The sequence below is a fragment of the Oncorhynchus gorbuscha genome, linkage group LG11 (assembly GCF_021184085.1).
Source record: "Oncorhynchus gorbuscha isolate QuinsamMale2020 ecotype Even-year linkage group LG11, OgorEven_v1.0, whole genome shotgun sequence".
Lineage (NCBI taxonomy): Eukaryota > Metazoa > Chordata > Actinopteri > Salmoniformes > Salmonidae > Oncorhynchus > Oncorhynchus gorbuscha.
In genome coordinates, this window is record NC_060183.1 from 21,943,126 (window position 1) to 21,961,962 (window position 18,837).

General features: G+C 45.0%; 1 protein-coding gene across 4 annotated transcripts in view; it reads left to right on the plus strand.

Annotated features, from left to right (window-relative positions):
• Positions 1–3,736: 3,736 nt before the first annotated feature.
• Positions 3,737–18,837, plus strand: part of LOC124048295 (transmembrane protein 150A-like) — a 47,720-nt gene continuing 32,619 nt past the window's right edge. Inside the window, exons 1-4 of one of the 4 annotated variants that reach the window (XM_046368934.1) lie at positions 3,737–4,056; positions 4,525–4,663; positions 4,784–5,012; positions 9,575–9,622. In XM_046368934.1, coding sequence (XP_046224890.1) covers positions 4,948–5,012; positions 9,575–9,622 — 113 coding nt within the window. In that variant the 5' untranslated portion in view covers positions 3,737–4,056; positions 4,525–4,663; positions 4,784–4,947. Of the gene's footprint in view, positions 4,057–4,245; positions 4,664–4,783; positions 5,013–9,574; positions 9,623–18,837 lie in introns of those variants that run through there. The other 3 variants (XM_046368933.1, XM_046368935.1, XM_046368936.1) reach the window with 3 other exon arrangements.

Genomic DNA, 18,837 nt, shown 5'->3' on the forward strand with positions numbered 1-18,837 from the left:
AGATGAGCCAAAAAGACGGTGTAAAATTGAACACTTATGGGAAATTCTGGGATGGCAACAGACTGCGTTTTCCACCACCATCAACAAAACACCAAATGATGGAATTTCTTGTGGAAGAATAGTGTCGCATCCATCCAATAGAGTTCCAGACACTTCTATGCCAAGGTGTATTGAAGTAGTTCTTGCTCATGGTGTTACACGCCCTGGCCATAGAGAGGTTTTTATTCTCTATTTTGGTTAGGCCAGGGTGTGACTAGGGTGGGCATTCTAGTTTCTTTATTTCTATGTTTTCTATTTCTTTGTTTTTGGCCGAGTGTGGTTCCCAATCAGAGGCACCTGTCTATCGTTGTCTCTGATTGGGAATCATACTTAGGCAGCCTTTTTCCCACCTGTGTTTTGTGGGTAGTTGTTTTCTGTTTCGTGTCATTATCTCACAGAACTGGTCTCTTTTGGGTTTTTTCACTTTGTTATTTCAAGTGTTTTTTTTTTGGTAACTAAATAATCATGAACACTTTCCACGCTGTGCTTTGGTCCACTCCTTCCGAAGACAGGCGTGACATGGTGACCTAATGTGCTATTAAGACACTCTACAGTATGTTGGATGTTTCCTTTTATTTGACAGTTACCTGTATATTGTATTCTCAAAAACATGATTTTATACTAAAAAATAGACATTGTTTAACAGGTCATCTTTTTTTCTCTCAAAAATATGTTAAATTGACTGCACCCCTGTTTTCAATACCTCACCTTGTGAGGATAACGGCACTGAGCCTTTTTCTAGAATATTTTATGAGATTGGAGAACACATGGGGAGGGATCTTAGACCATTTTCCCAGATCCTTGATATCCTTTGTCTGCGCTTCTGGACTGCCCTCTTCAATTCAAACCACAGGTTTTCAAGTCTGGATACAGATGGCCATTGCAAAATGTTGATTTGGTGGTCAATTAACCATTTCTTTGTGGATTTTAATTGTCTTGTTGGAAGATACACTTGCGGCCAAGGTTTTGGGCAAACATGTAAAGGTACTGGGTAAAGTTCATGATGCAGTTGACCTTAACAAGGGCTCCAGGACCAGTGGAAGCAAAATAGCCCCATAACATCAAAGATCCACTAGCATATGTTACAGTAGGTATGGGGTTATTTTGTCTAATGCTCATGATAGCCTCTTGGGAGTGAACAAGATGGTAGCCAAGCTGGCAGAGCTGCTGATATCTGCTGCTACCAAAACAGAAAATGCAAATGAAGTTGTTCCAAATCCCTGACACAGAGGGAACATCACTCAGATACAATTCCTGAGCGAGACCGGTCCAGTGGTTTCTTACTGAGGAATTCTCACAATGGCTTACCTAACAACATTTCGTGTGACACCCCAAAACGCTACACAAAGCACAAAACTGCAAAGGCTGCTCCTCTCAAAAACTTCAGGGAAGCTTATTACTACCAGATCCTCTGTGTGCCTGGGTTTACTGTGACATGTCCTACAGCACTTTGTCTGTTACCTTCTGGCTTCTTCCATGTAATCCAAAACTGTCTCATTCCTCATCACCCTTTGGATTTGAGTTTCTTTACAGGAAGATGGGATTCGTGATGTGATTAAAGTCCAGCTGAGTAGTTACTGCCCTCCTGTGGAAACAATGGGATTAGTCTTCCATTATAATAGTCTGGTCTATGCCATGGAGAGGGGTCAAAAGGGGACTTTGGGATGAATCGGAGGATACTATATGAAAGGGAGGAGATACATTACGTGGATACATCATGCGATTATGAGATTCTGTTTATGACTTTCAGTACAAACAATAGTAGCTTTCCATACTAGTCATTACATTTCAGTCCACAGAAGCTTCTGGAGGATTTAAACTGTGTAGAATCCTTACTGTACAATAAGTTTAGCAAGTAGGGTAGTAGGCCTGTAGCTGCACAGAGTCAGAGTGACATACTCTATTGTAGGCCTACACTAGATCAACATTCATCATGTATTTATTGAATTAATTAAGTTTATTTTCATAATCATTTAGGCCTACATTACCAAGCAGTGCACAAAAAAGTGTTAAATCAAAATGAGTCAATATGAATTTAATTGGCATTGACTTCCTGTCTGTGGCAGCACTGCGCATACACCCTTTTTGTGGGTCTCCTTAGATAACAAAAGACAGGTGTATAGGTATATAATTATTTTATGTTAAAAAAATGTACTATACTGAACAAAATTTTTAACACAACATGTAGTGGTCCCATGTTTCACGAGCTGAAATAAAAGATCCCAGAAATGTTCCATACACACAAAAAAATGTATTATTCTCCAATTTTGTGCACAAATTTGTTTACATCCCTGTTAGTGAGCATTTCTCCTTTGCCAAGATAATCCATCCGCTTTACAGGTGTGGCATTTCAAGAAGGTGATTTAACATCATGATCATTACACGGGTTCACCTTGTGCTGGGGATAGTAAAAGGCCACTAAAATGTGCAGTTTTGTCACACAACACAATGCCACAGATGTCTCAAGTTTTGAGGGAGCATGCAGTTGGCATGCTGACTGCAGGAACGTCCACCCGAGCTGTTGCCAGAGAATTTAATGTTCATTACTCTACCAAAAGCCACCTCCAACGTTGTTTTAGAGAATTTGGCAGCATGTCCAACCAGCCTCACAACCGCAGACCACGTGTAACCACGCCAGCCCAGGACCTCCACATCCGGCTTCTTCACCTGCGGGATCGTCTGAGACCAGCCACCCGGACAGCTGATGAAACTGAGGAGTGTTTCTGTCTGTAATAAAGCCCTTTTGTGGGGAAAAACTCATTCTGGCTGCACCCCTGCCCAGTCATTTGAAATTAATAGATTAGGGCACAATGAATTTATTCAATTGACTGATTTCCTCACATGAACTGTAGGTCAGTAAAAGTTTATACTGTTACATGTTGAGTTGATATTTTTGTTCAGTATGCATTGGCATCCATGTTTGATTTAGGTAGAGGGTAGCATCTGAAAACGGGATTTAGGCCTAATACATTCTTCTTGTGCACTGCTTGGAACTGTCCACCGATTATGGATAGCCCCCTAGGGCTAGGGCCTTGGCTACCTTCTGACATGGGAACGTGTGCTAAAGAGGTAGGCCCAGCCAGTCATTTTAGCGTAATACGTTGACGAGATCTAATGTTTGGGCAAGGGATAGCTTCAGGACGGCATCTAAGGGATTCTGTTGGGACATTAATTTGGCCTGGTACAAATCATTCCAATGTCCCAACAGAATCCCGTAGTTGTGGTGGCCCTGAAGTTAGGCAATGGGCACATGGACTAAAAATGGCATAAAACATGTCTTAGGCCTACACACTTGGAAACGAGGGTTCCAAATGGGTTCTTCAGTTGTCCCCATAGGAGAACCCTTTTTGGTTTCAGGTAGAACCCTTTTGGGGTCCATGTAGAACCCTCTGTAGAAAGTGTCGAATAAACCTTTAAGCTTTTGTATACACCCCCCCCCCCCACACACACCCCCCTAAGAGTGTATACACAAAACTGTCTGTAAGATGTCTAACCTTCTTCTGACTCTTCAGTCATCTCTCTTTCATGGCTAGACTACTCTGAATTTTGTGTTCTGTTGTCTTCTGTTCTTTCATTTCTTTTTAAAAAGTGTTTAAATGCAGCGCGGTGCCCACGCGGCCATATTCAATCAAGCGTGTTAGTTAACCACCGTGCACGTGAGTTACCGCCGCTGCCGCGTGAGCCCCCACAGTCACACTGTATTGTATTTACCCGAGAAACACCACTGCACCAAACTCATTCAAGAAAAATGAATAGAAAAGAAAACAACATAAACCGCTATTCTCGGGTGGCAGGTCTGTTGTAGTGCTCTGCGGACTAAGTAAATGCCTTGAATGCAGTTGTGACAACGATTCTCAGAACTAGTGGCGATCCAAGAACTTCACCTCATCTCACAACAGCAACGAGTCATCTGTAGATGTGCTTATAAACAAAGCCACATATCAGTGACTTATGAAGAGCATGTACAGAGCTTTTAATTAATGATGAACGGACATTTTGCATCTTTACGACAAGCAAGTAGGTAGAGTACCACTCTCTGACGTCCGAGAATGATGATTGTCTCACACACACCACACGCACGTATAATATTGTTTATTTATCTTATCGCACTTTTTTGGTAGGTTTGAATAACTGCATCTGTTTTTACAATGGCATATGTGGAGATTGCATGGGAGAGAGACACTTTATTGTAGTATTGTAGTGAGGCAGTATTTGGAAAAACAAGAGTACAGCACATTTAGAAATAGAGAAGAAAATAACAAAATATGTCGCAGATCACTGATAAGCTACTGGGATGTGTTGTCTTGTCATTTTATTATTTTTTCCCCTTCAAAAAGCTCTCCTTCGTGGGAGGAGTTAGGTGCAACAGCTGGCTCTCTTTACATACTTTTTCGCAGCAGAGACAGACACATCTCCCGAAGCAAAAAAAAAAGGCGAACGAATGAACAGCAGCATTAAATCTGATCTCGCCTCTCTTTAACACAGGAATTGTGTATGATTTGCTTCGAAACACGTTAAGCAAACGACCAGAGAAGAAATCTACACGTCTGGAAAATGTTCTGGGACATATCTTTTTCCGGATTTGGGAGAACTAGCTACAGATCTTGAACGATTTCCTAGAAAGGTGCAAAGCTATGATGGAAACTCCGTCTGCCCTTGCCCTCCTACTGTACGCTACCTTTATCCATACGTCTATGTTATTACGTTATAATGCAATAACCATAATACACGTGTTTCATTACAGATTCTTAATCAGTCCTGATGTTTGCTATGGAAGGCATGCCTGTTATGGACTGCCTGAAGGACTTCAATCACTGAAGTTGAAGAGGGAGAGAGAAGTGGATTTATCCCATTTTTTCCCCGGGAGGTACAGGTACCTAGTGGACCACATAGACCAAAGTGATCAACATGTCTATTTGGGTGATCATACCCATCAGCCTTCCTGTCCTCACCATCACTGGGATATGGGTTGTGTAAGTATAACTTAACTAAGAAGTACAAGTAAATGTCTTCTGTTTTTTTGTATGTATTTGGATCTCAACAAGACAAGTATTGTATTGTGTATTCTTGAGGAACCCCAGTCAGATTTCCCTATTGTGTGGTGAGTATATATAGAGGGTAGGGTATGCTGTCCCAAGGTCTTCCACAATGTGCATAACTGCAGATTGTACCAAATTGTCACCTTTGATACAGTTACAATTCTACAAGACTGAAACCTTAGTGTTCTTCGGTCAAGTTGTCTGTAAAGACAAAATAAAAAAACATGGAACTACACCTGAGAATGTTTGAAAGACTGTGTCGGAAAAGTAGGAACTTCGTTGAGTTCGAGAAGCCTTAAGTTCAATTAAGTTCAGCTGAAAAATAAGGTGATGGAAAGCCAACATTTCTCTCTATGGCCATGGATTACTTGCTGACTGATATGAATCAAACATCTAAATTCAAGCAAATCCTGTTGGGCCTCCCCATCCCTCTATTCAGCTAGTGTCTTAATTGCACTCCTGCCACAAAAGTGTTAATTACCCTTTACATTGAAAAAAACTGCCAATAAAGGCAGCCTGTATGGATGAAATGAGCTAGAAGACCTGTTATTATGGGTTGATTTACCCTTTGGCATCTGTCTGTGGGTTGGATTGAGGTGGTCAGATGGTATCAGGTTCCCTTGGCTGTAATTGTAGAGATGGTTATTGCGAAATATTCATTGGGGATTTATCAGGCCTCTTGAGAATCTATTCCCCCTGCATATTACAAATGTAGTTTGTGAGAAAAGGCAATGAAAAAGCCAAGAAGATGGCCAAAAAAGAGTGAGAGGGACGGCTGAGTTGGAGATTGAGTGGAAGAGTAAGTAAGGAAAGGGATAATAGGTTAAGGAAAGGGAGGGTAAATCAATAAAAAGGCTGTGTACCGTCCCACGTGTTAGCGCCAGCTGTGTGTGACTGGTGTTCAGGCAGAGGGGATGCCTGGGCTTGCTGTGATCACTGCTACAGTGGAATGCACCGCCAGAGGGCCAGAGCAGTAGAGACCCATACCTCTTATTTAACCTTTATTTTACCAGGTTAGTCTCATTGAGACTAGACATGTCTTTTACAAGAGAGACCTCCTGAACATAATATTAGTTCCAGGGAAGTCTCAGAATAGTCATGAGTCAAGCACACCAAGGGCGGACTGGCCATCTGGCATTTTGGGCAAATGCCAGATGGGCTGGTCCATTTTTATCCCAGTGGGCTTATGTAGCTCTGATTTTTCGTGTGCAAAATGATCATTGTTTGGCTAATAATGGAGGCCTCAAGGGGGAAAAATTGCCTGTGTGGAGGACTCAACTAAAAAAAAATGGGCCAGTGTGTCAGAAATGCCAGGACTGATTTCTGGTCCCAGTCCGCTCCTGAAGCAAACTCTGGTCGAGAGACTAACCTAGTTCTAATCTAGAGGCTCATTCTTGAACCTCCTCTTTTAATTGTACTGTACAGTAGTAACCCCACATCTCACTTTATCTATCGCATTATTGAGCGGAGCTGAAAGGCTTGATGTTATACAATAGTTTGGTATCACAAAGATAGTAGAACTCTACCTGTAAGACACTTCACCAGACGCGCTCTTCAACTAAGCTGGAACTGATCCACTGCAGGACTGAGCTTTTCCTCTGCTATGGTTGGCCTGCTGAACATTTGACAATGAACATGTATTTATGTTTGTATTGGCATTTTCATTTTTATTTTATGTAAGTTGAACTCATAATTCAGAACGTTGCTGTCATTTGTACAATGTTCCGTTCAAAAAAAACAGCACACATAAAAACATTCTCTCTCTCAGAAGAGATTTGTGCTGTGTAGCCTCACACACAGGAGTTGTCGCACCTTAGTTGTCTGCGCAGAGAGCTTCTGAGATAGATAGGATACATTATGTTTGTCTGCTACCTTATCTGGCAAAGCCACCATGCTTGGGAAGATCATGTGTTTGGACATCTCCTCTCACCTGCCCGTCTTAAGATAAGAAGTTGTTATCCTCGAAAAGTGCTGAGTGACTGGTTACACTTGATGGAATCCCCCCCCCCCTGCAAAACACACAGACACAAACATCTACACCACAGGCAATAGATACAATAGTTTTGAACAAATAAATATAAAATCTTTACAGAATGTCCTAGTTATTTTTTCCCAGGGACCCAGTGGAGTATCAGGTTATACTTGTGAGGTGTGTGGCTTGGCCAGCACTCTCTAGTGCTCCTTGAAATGAAAGAGTGTTTTTGTTGAGGTCATTATACTCTGGGAATTTCACAGAAGCGCTAGATAACACAACTCTCTAGCTAACTGTTGACTTCAGGTCCTTGCAAATGAGAGAGCGACTCTACAGTAAACCCCTGGATGAGGCCAAGGTCCACAGGCACACCAAATAGAATGGACATTGCAACCCAGCCAAGTCAAGAATGTCACTTCTCAGATCTAGGATCAGATAACCCAAGCCCAAATCAAGGACAAATAATATCTGACCCTGTACCAGCAGTTAGGTGCAACTTCTATCAACTCAGAATTGGGGACTGTGTGTTGCACACAGTCCGGTTATTCGTCTGTCACCATTAGATAACCCTTTTTGGTTCCAGGTAGTAACTTTTTTGGGGATTCAGATTGAGTCCTTTTAGGTTCCATGGAGATCCCTCCGTGGAAAGGGTTCCTCATGGAACCCAAAAGGGTTAATCTACCTGGACCCAAAAGGGTTCTTTCTACCTGGAACTTTTTAGTTTCTAGATACTGTAGGACCTTTTTTTTCTTCTAAAATTACAGCATAAAGGCTTCCTTGTATTCCAAAGGGTGCAGAGAGATCTCAGGTATGCAGGCTGCAATGAGTTTCCATGAGAGATGAGGCACACCCCTTTTTTCATACACATTTTAGGTCGGTTACTGTTTATGTCCACCCTCAACCCTCTCTCTCTCTCTCTCTCTCTCTGTCTCTGTCTCTCTCTCTCTCTCTCTCTCTCTCTCTCTCTCTCTCTCTCTCTCTCTGTCTCTCTCTCTCTCTCTCTCTCTCTCTCTCTCTCTCTCTCTCTCTCTCTCTCTCTCTCTCTCTCTCTCTGTCTCTCTCTCTCTCTCTCTCTCTCTCTCTCTCTCTCTCTCTCTCTCTCTCTCTCTCTCTCTCTCTCTCTCTCTCTCTCTCTCTCTCTCTCTCTCTCTCTCTCTCTCTCTCCAGTGTGACAAAACATAGTACATTCTACTGTACTGTACCTTATGGAACCCCTGTATCGTGGGCGCTCAATTTTTCTTCACAACCACTTTCAAAAGTTTCCCTGTCTCTCCTGTCTGAGACTGCGATAGTAACCCTGCTTGGCAACCCCTGGCCAGGCTGTTTCCAGACCTGCTGTTTCATAGACACCTAACACCTGCCTGCCTGTGGGTTTATGGGTCTACTATTGCCGTACGTAACCCAGAGACCTACACTATAGTATGTTTAGCTTGGGCACAACATGAGTCCTTTGCCAAAAAGGGTCGTGTATTTACTGTAGGAGAGATGTCTTCAGAGAAGGTCTTATAAAGATTTAATCAGAGTAACTAAGTTAAGCACAACAGAAGTATGCTATTCAATGTGATGTGATGTGTGATCATTAGGGTCCCAAGTTTTCCTAACCAATTATATAGGGAGTTATTACTGGTTAGGCCACATGGCCTCAGCCAATGAGTTTTTTGTTTGTTTTTGTTTTGTCATATTTGTTTGCTCATCTAAGCGGAGGAGGTATCGATAGGCATGACCTAAGCATTGCCGCATTATCATCCCCCGCAATCAATAGATAATGAATAGAGGTTCTCAAACGGTATGGTGAAACCTTTAAACGTCTGTTGCTGTGTCAGCATGTTGTTTTTTTGGGGGGGTGATCCTCTATGTGATCTCGTCAGAACCCAGTGCCTCATCAGTGTCAGCCTGTTATGCAACTCTGTTTTGCGTACATTATGATAGCGAGTTTCCAAGAGAACAGCGCGTGATCTGATCCTGATATGTAAGTGGTTGAAACCCAATGTTCTCTCTTCAGTAGCCTATTGTCCACCGTCAGATAAGAGACTGCCGCCCCGAGGGCTGAACTCTCTGGAGTCGTGGTCGTGTTGTGTTTGGAGCCGGTTAGCGGTTGACAGATAACCTTCAGAGAGAAGAGGACTGCTACAGTCAAAGGATGTCCACAAGACATGTACAATTAGACCACTTGGCCGTGGAGGTGGCTGTGCACTGATTCATGCTGTACCCAGCAAACTGGGTCTGGAAACTCGAAACTATGACCCTAATTAATATGTTAATTCATATGTTATTAAGTGACAAAGGCATCGGAACCACCAACTGATGAGTCTGCAGAACTGTTGTGGGGTTCATAGCGTTGGGATGTAGCTATTGCATGAAACGAAGATTAACATCTAGTTTTGTATTAAGGCTAGTGCAACACACTCCTAGATTATTTTTTTTTGTTGCTATTCTACTCGTTCTGAGCACTCTAACTTGTACCTTGTCGTTCTATTGACTATGTAACACTTGGATAAAAAACGTGTCTCTATTTTATTTTCAGATATGCCATGGCCCTCTACAACCAGCATGTCTGCCCCGTGGATAACTGGTACTGTACTTTATGATCAACTCTCTAATGATAATGTTGACTCACCCATAATCAGTGTCATTATCTATAGCAGAAAGGGGAAAGGGGGATACCTTGTAAGTTATGCAACTGGATTCATTCAACTGAAATGCATGAGCTCACCACATGTCATTATCCACAACCAAGAGAACTGATACTCTTTCAGTTGATGTCATTTTTTTGGGGGCTCGGTGATAGAGAAGGATCCCAGTGTGGCACACCACGTCATTTCAACGTGGATAATTGGGTAATATTTGGTTGAGACGTTGATCAATGAGATTAAAACCTATTCACCCACTCAAAGAAAAAAAAGTCTGTGGAATTTCCATCCAACCATTTAAAAGCACAGCACAGTTCAAATGGGAATACATTGTCAGATTTTGTGTTTATTTGGTTGAATTGGTTGAATTTGTGAACCCGTTAATAGGCTATTTATTGTAATTTCAAAAGTTCTATTGAATTGTGTTTGGTTGTCAACGCAAACAAATGTCAACATTTGAAGGAGGTGTATCTTCTGCTTGGATAGTTCCACTGTCCCACTAACTTAGTCTGGTTTTTATTCCAGTTTGTCTACAAATGAAAAATTGATATGTTGGATTCACGTCTCCATTTCAACCAAACATCTAAGTTAAAGAATAGTACTAAATCAAACTTTAAATGCACTTTCAATCAAGTTTGATTTGATTTAGTCCTATGTGTTACAGCCCGACAGGATGCTCTCGATTGTGCATCTGTAGAAGTTTGTGAGTGTTTTTGGTGACAAGCCGAATTTCTTCAGCCTCCTGGGGTTGAAGAGGCGCTGCCGCGCCTTCTTCACAACGCTGTCTGTATGGGTGGACCAATTCAGTTTGTCCGTGATGTGTACGCCGAGGAACTTAAAACTTACTACCCTCTCCACTACTGTCCCATCGATGTGGATAGGGGGGTGCTCCCTCTGCTGTTTCCTGAAGTCCACAATCATCTCCTTTGTTTTGTTGACGTTGGTTATTTTCCTGACACCACACTCCGAGGGCCCTAACCTCCTCCCTGTAGGCCGTCTCGTCGTTGTTGGTAATCAAGTCTACTACTGTGGTGTCGTCCGCAAACTTGATGATTGAGTTAGAGGCGTGCATGGCCACGTAGTCGTGGGTGAACAGGGAGTACAGGAGAGGGCTCAGAACGCACCCTTGTGGGGCCCCAGTGTTGAGGATCAGCGGGGTGAAGATGTTGTTACCTACCCTCACCACCTGGGGGCGGCCCATCAGGAAGTCCAGTACCCAGTTGCACAGGGCGGGGTCGAAACCCAGGGTCTCGAGCTTAATGACGGGTTTGGAGAGTACTATGGTGTTAAATGCTGAGCTGTAGTCGATGAACAGCATTCTCACATAGGTATTCCTCTTGTCCAGATGGATTAGGGCAGTGTGCAGTGTGGTTGCGATTGCCCCGTCTGTGGACTTATTGGGGCGGTAAGCAAATTGGTGTGGGTCTAGGGTGTCAGGTAGGGTGGAGGTGATATGGTCCTTGACTAGTCTCTCAAAACACTTCATGATGACGGAAGTGAGTGCTACGGGGCGGTAGTCATTTAGCTCAGTTACCTTTGCTTTCTTGGGAACAGGAACAATGGTGTGGTCCTTCTGTAGCTCAGTTGGTAGAGCATGGCGCTTGTAACGCCAGGGTAGTGGGTTCGATCCCCGGGACCACCCATACGTAGAATGTATGCACACATGACTGTAAGTCGCTTTGGATAAAAGCGTCTGCTAAATGGCATATATTATTATTATATTATTTTCCGTTGTTGGTAATCAAGCCTACCACTGTTGTGTCGTCCGCAAACTTGATGATTGAGTTGGAGGCATGCATGGCCACGCAGTCGTGGGTGAACAGGGAGTACAGGAGAGGGCTCAGAACGCACCCTTGTGGGGCCCAAGTGTTGAGGATCAGCAGGGTTGAGATGTTGTTGCCTACCCTCACCACCTGGGGGCGGCCCGTTAGGAAGTGCAGTGCCTAGTTGCACAGGGCGGGGTCGAGACCCAGGGTCTCGAGCTTGATGACGAGCTTGGAGGGCACTATGGTGTTAACCTCTTGCTCCTACCTGGCACGCAGGCGTCCCATTTAGAGTTCTGGAAATGCAAATGCGCTACGCTAAATGCTAATAGTATTAGTTAAAACTCAAACGTTCATTAAAATACACATGCAGGGTATTGAATTAAAGCTACACTCGTTGTGAATCCAGGCAACAAGTCAGATTTTTACAATGCTTTTCGGCGAAAGCATGAGAAGCTATTATCTGATAGCATGTAACACCCCAAAAGACCCGCAGGGGACGTAAACAAAATAATTAGCATAGTCGGCGCTACACAAACCGCACAAATAAAATATAAAACATTCATTACCTTTGACCATCTCCTTTGTTGGCACTCCTAGATGTCCCATAATCACTATTGGGTCTTTTTTTCGATTAAATCGGTCCATATATAGCCTAGATATCGATCTATGAAGACTGTGTGATAAACGGAAAAAATAGAGTTTCATAACGCAACGTCATTTTTTAAAATTCAAAAAGTCGACGATAAACTTTCACAAAACACTTCAAAATACTTTTGTAATGCAACTTTAGGTATTAGTAAACGTTAATAAGCGATCAAATTAATCACGAGACAAAGTGTTTTCTATAGGGGTCCGTCTTGAAATACTGTCCGTGTATTTCTCAACCAAAATATCCGGTCGGAGACCTGAAGAAAAAGCCTGTCTCTTGTTCGTTTGACCAAGAAACAAACAATTGGCAAATGACAAGACTGTTGACATCGTGTGGAAGCTGTAGGTACTGCAACCTCAGCCCTATTTAATGTCTTTCGCCCATAACGATTGGTTGAAGCGGCGGATGGATATATTTTTCCACTTTCAGTGATCAGATTTTCCTGCACTTTTCAATGAATCGCACGTACTGTTAAAGTCACAGCTGTGATTTAACCAGTTTTATAAACGTCTGAGTGTTTTCTATCCACACATACTAATCATATGCATATACTATATTCCTGGCATGAGTAGCAGGGCGCTGAAATGTCGCGCGATTTTTAACAGAATGTTCAAAAACGTAGAGGGTCGACTGAAGAGGTTAAATGCCGAGCTGTAGTCGATGAACAGCATTCTCACATAGGTATTCCTCTTGTCCAGATGGGTTAGGGCAGTGTGCAGTGTGGTTGAGATTGCATCGTCTGTGGACCTATTTGGGCGGTAAGCAAATTGGAGTGGGTCTAGGGTGTCAGGTAGGGTGGAGGTGATATGGTCCTTGACTAGTCTCTCAAAGCACTTCATGATGACGGAAGTGAGTGCTACGGGGCGGTAGTCGTTTAGCTCAGTTACCTTAGCTTTCTTGGGAACAGGAACAATGGTGGCCCTCTTGAAGCAATTGGGAACAACAGACTATCATACAGTAGCTAAGCAGGGCTGGGCTTGGTTTAAACCTTGGATGGGAGACCTAAAGGTAGCTGTAGATAGATCCATTTTCCAAACGTTGAAGATCAGACGTTGTTTTAGGTTTGTCTATGTTGAAATTTGGTTACGATTATGACATAATCCTGTGGTTGAAATGTCACCCTCAAAAGACTCGCATAACAACAGTTGATTACTTTTTTCAAATTCAATGTATTTTCCACATAGATTCCACATTGCAATACGTTGACAATTTCTGTTGAAACAACATTGATTCAATCAGTTTGTGCCTAGTGGGATAACGGTTGCCCAAACTTTAACTGTTGTGTCGTCACTGATTTGGTTTGTTATTGAAAATTGATTTATTTGTAAAGGTGATAACCCCAGAAAAGGTATTGTTGTTATCCTCGCAGGCTTGTAGGGTATGATGTTACGGCATAGTTTGTATCTACATGGATAAACATCACACTAGGTACATGATGTGTTCAGCAGGTCCTAAACACACCATGAATCAAATCAAAATCAAATTATATTTGTCACATGCGCCGAATACAACAGGTGTAGACTTTACCATGAAACCCTTACGACCCCTACCCAACGACACAGAGTTAAAAATGAATAATTAAATAAAACTAAAAATAGTAACATTAGAGGAATAAAATACTCAAGAATGGCGTTATATACAGGAAGTACCAGTACAAGATCAATGAGCAGGGGGTCGAGATATTTGAGGTAGATACAGTTGAAGTCGGAAGTTTACATTCACCTTAGACAAATACATTTAAACTCAGTTTTTCACAATTCCTGACATTTAATCCTAGTAAAAATTCCCCGTATTAGGTCAGTTAGGATCACCACTTTATTTTAAGAATGTGAAATGTCAGAATAATAGTAGAGAGTGTCATGTTTGTCATTTATTGTCATGTCTTGTCCCTGTGCTCCCCATGCTATTCGTTTCCCTCTGCTGGTCTTGTTTGGTTCTTTCCCTCCTTCTATCCCTCTCTCTCCCCCTCCCTCTCTCACTCTCTCGCTCTCTCTTCTCTCTGTCGTTCCGTTCCTGCTCCCAGCTGTTCCTATTCCCCTAATCATCATTTAGTCTTCCCACACCTGTTCCCGATCCTTTCCCCTGATTAGAGTCCCTATTTATTCCTTTGTGATCCGTTCCTGTCCCGTCGGTTCCTTGTATTGTATTCACCATGCTGTGATTGCGTTTCGCCCTGTCCTGTCGTGTTTTTGCCGTGATTGTGTATCACCCTGTCCTGTCGTGTTTTGTGCCTTCATCAGATGCTGCGTGTGAGCAGGTGTCTCAGTCGACTACGGCCTGCGCCTACCCGAAGCGACCTGCAGTCTGTGGCCGCTTCTCCAGTTGTTTCCCCTCTACAAGTCTAGAGGATTTCTGTTATTCCGTTTTGGACTTTAATAAACTCTGTTTCTGTTAAGTCGCTTTTGGGTCCTCTTTCACCTGCATGACAGAAGGAACCGACCAAGGAATGGACCCAGCGACTTCAGACGCTCGTTACACTGCCGTCGAGATCCAAGGAGCCATGCTCGGCAGACACGAGCAGGAATTGTCTGCTGCTCGCCATGCCGTGGAGAACCTGGCCGCTCAGGTTTCCGACCTCTCTGGACAGTTCCAGAGTCTACGTCTCGTGCCACCTGTTACTCCCTGGCCTGCCGAGCCTCCAGAACCTAGGGTTAATAACCCACCTTGCTACTCCGGGCAGCCCACTGAGTGCCGCTCCTTTCTCACGCAGTGTGAGATTGTGTTCTCTCTCCAACCCCACACATACTCTAGAGAGAGAGCTCGGGTTGCTTACGTCATTTCACTCCTTACTGGCCGGGCTCGAGAATGGGGCACAGCTATCTGGGAGGCAAGGGCTGATTGCTCTAACAAATTCCAGAACTTTAAGGAGGAGATGATTCGGGTTTTTGACCGTTCAGTTTTTGGTGGGGAGGCTTCTAGGGCCCTGGCTTCCTTATGCCAAGGTGAACGGTCCATAACGGATTATTCCATTGAGTTTCGCACTCTTGCTGCCTCTAGTGAGTGGAACGAGCCGGCGCTGCTCGCTCGTTTTCTGGAGGGACTCCACGCAGTGGTTAAGGATGAGATTCTCTCCCGGGAGGTTCCTTCAGATGTGGACTCTTTGATTGCTCTCGCCATCCGCATAGAACGACGGGTAGATCTTCGTCACCGGGCTCGTGGAAGAGAGCTCGCATCAACGGTGTTTCCCTGCTCCGCATCGCAACCATCTCCCTCCTCTGGCTTTGAGACTGAGCCCATGCAGCTGGGAGGGATTCGCATCTCGAATAAGGAGAGGGAACGGAGGATCACCAACCGCCTGTGCCTCTATTGCGGAGTTGCTGGACATTTTGTTAATTCATGTCCAGTAAGAGGCCAGAGCCCATCAGTAAGCGGAGGGCTACTGGTGAGCGCTACTACTCAGGTCCCTTCATCTAGATCTTGTACTACTATGTCGGTCCATCTACGCTGGACCGGTTCGGGTGCTACATGCAGTGCTTTGATTGACTCTGGGGCTGAGGGTTGTTTCATGGACGAAGCATGGGCTCGGAAACATAACATTCCTTTCGGACCGTTAGACAGGCCTACGCCCATGTTTGCCTTAGATGGTAGTCATCTTCCCAGTATCAAATTTGAGACACTACCTTTAACTCTCACAGTATCTGGTAACCACAGTGAGACTATTTCTTTTTTGATTTTCCGTTCACCGTTTACACCTGTTGTTTTGGGTCATCCCTGGCTTGTATGTCATAATCCTTCTATTAATTGGTCTAGTAATTCTATCCTATCCTGGAACGTTTCTTGTCATGTGAAGTGTTTAATGTCTGCCATCCCTCCCATTTCTTCTGTCCCTACTTCTCAGGAGGAACATGGCGATTTGACAGGAGTGCCGGAGGAATATCATGATCTGCGCACGGTCTTCAGTCGGTCCCGAGCCAACTCCCTTCCTCCTCACCGGTCGTATGATTGTAGTATTGATCTCCTTCCGGGGACCACTCCTCCTCGAGGTAGACTATACTCTCTGTCGGCTCCCGAACGTAAGGCTCTCGAGGATTATTTGTCTGTGTCTCTTGACGCCGGTACCATAGTGCCTTCTTCTTCTCCGGCCGGGGCGGGGTTCTTTTTGTTAAAAAGAAGGACGGTACTCTGCGCCCCTGCGTGGATTATCGAGGGCTGAATGACATAACGGTTAAGAATCGTTATCCGCTTCCCCTTATGTCATCAGCCTTCGAGATTCTGCAGGGAGCCAGGTGCTTTACTAAGTTGGACCTTCGTAACGCTTACCATCTCGTGCGCATCAGAGAGGGGGACGAGTGGAAAACGGCGTTTAACACTCCGTTAGGGCATTTTGAGTACCGGGTTCTGCCGTTCGGTCTCGCCAATGCGCCAGCTGTTTTTCAGGCATTAGTTAATGATGTTCTGAGAGACATGCTGAACATTTTTGTTTTTGTCTATCTTGACGATATCCTGATTTTTTCTCCGTCACTCGAGATTCATGTTCAGCACGTTCGACGTGTTCTACAGCGCCTTTTAGAGAATTGTCTCTACGTAAAGGCTGAGAAGTGCTCTTTTCATGTCTCCTCCGTTACTTTTCTCGGTTCCGTTATTTCCGCTGAAGGCATTCTGATGGATTCCGCTAAGGTCCAAGCTGTCAGTGATTGGCCCGTTCCAAGGTCACGTGTCGAGTTGCAGCGCTTTTAGGTTTCGCTAATTTCTATCGGCGTTTCATTCGTAATTTCGGTCAAGTTGCTGCCCCTCTCACAGCTCTTACTTCTGTCAAGACGTGTTTTAAGTGGTCCGGTTCCGCCCAGGGAGCTTTTGATCTTCTTAAAGAACGTTTTACGTCCGCTCCTATCCTCGTTACTCCTGACGTCACTAGACAATTCATTGTCGAGGTTGACGCTTCAGAGGTAGGCGTGGGAGCCATCCTATCCCAGCGCTTCCAGTCTGACGATAAGGTTCATCCTTGCGCTTATTTTTCTCATCGCCTGTCGCCATCTGAGCGCAACTATGATGTGGGTAACCGTGAACTGCTCGCCATCCGCTTAGCCCTAGGCGAATGGCGACAGTGGTTGGAGGGGGGCGACCGTTCCTTTTGTCGTTTGGACAGACCATAAGAACCTTGAGTACATCCGTTCTGCCAAACGACTTAATGCCCGTCAAGCTCGTTGGGCGTTGTTTTTCGCTCGTTTCGAGTTTGTGATTTCTTACCGTCCGGGTAGCAAGAACACCAAGCCTGATGCCTTATCCCGTCTGTTTAGTTCTTCTGTGGCTTCTACTGATCCCGAGGGGATTCTTCCTTATGGGCGTGTTGTCGGGTTAACAGTCTGGGGAATTGAAAGACAGGTTAAGCAAGCACTCACGCACACTGCGTCGCGCGCGCTTGTCCTAGTAACCTCCTTTTCGTTCCTGTTTCCACTCGTCTGGCTGTTCTTCAGTGGGCTCACTCTGCCAAGTTAGCTGGTCATCCCGGTGTTCGAGGCACTCTTGCGTCTATTCGCCAGCGCTTTTGGTGGCCGACTCAGGAGCGTGACACGCGCCGTTTCGTGGCTGCTTGTTCGGACTGCGCGCAGACTAAGTCGGGTAACTCTCCTCCTGCCGGTCGTCTCAGACCGCTCCCCATTCCTTCTCGACCATGGTCTCACATTGCCTTAGACTTCATTACCGGTCTGCCTTTGTCTGCGGGGAAGACTGTGATTCTGACGGTTGTCGATAGGTTCTCTAAGGCGGCACATTTCATTCCCCTCGCTAAACTTCCTTCCGCTAAGGAGACGGCACAAATCATTATTGAGAATGTATTCAGAATTCATGGCCTCCCGTTAGACGCCGTTTCAGACAGAGGCCCGCAATTCACGTCACAGTTTTGGAGGGAGTTCTGTCGTTTGATTGGTGCGTCCGTCAGTCTCTCTTCCGGGTTTCATCCCCAGTCTAACGGTCAAGCAGAGAGGGCCAATCAGACGATTGGTCGCATACTACGCAGCCTTTCTTTCAGAAACCCTGCGTCTTGGGCAGAACAGCTCCCTGGGCAGAATACGCTCACAATTCGCTTCCTTCGTCTGCTACCGGGTTATCTCCGTTTCAGAGTAGTCTGGGTTACCAGCCTCCTCTGTTCTCATCCCAGCTTGCCGAGTCCAGCGTTCCCTCCGCTCAAGCGTTTGTCCAACGTTGTGAGCGCACCTGGAGGAGGGTGAGGTCTGCACTTTGCCGTTACAGGGCACAGACGGTGAGAGCCGCCAATAAACGCAGGATTAAGAGTCCAAGGTATTGTTGCGGCCAGAGAGTGTGGCTTTCCACTCGCAACCTTCCTCTTACGACAGCTTCTCGTAAGTTGACTCCGCGGTTCATTGGTCCGTTCCGTGTCTCCCAGGTCGTCAATCCTGTCGCTGTGCGACTGCTTCTTCCGCGACATCTTCGTCGCGTCCATCCTGTCTTCCATGTCTCCTGTGTTAAGCCCTTTCTTCGCACCCCGTTCGTCTTCCCTCCCCCCTCCCGTCCTTGTCGAGAGCGCACCTATTTACAAGGTACATAAGATTATGGACATGCGTTCTCGGGGACGGGGTCACCAATACCTAGTGGATTGGGAGGGTTACGGTCCTGAGGAGAGGAGTTGGGTTCCGTCTCGGGACGTGCTGGACCGTTCGCTCATCGATGATTTCCTCCGTTGCCGCCAGGATTCCTCCTCGAGTGCGCCAGGAGGCGCTCGGTGAGTGGGGGTACTGTCATGTTTGTCATTTATTGTCATGTCTTGTCCCTGTGCTCCCCATGC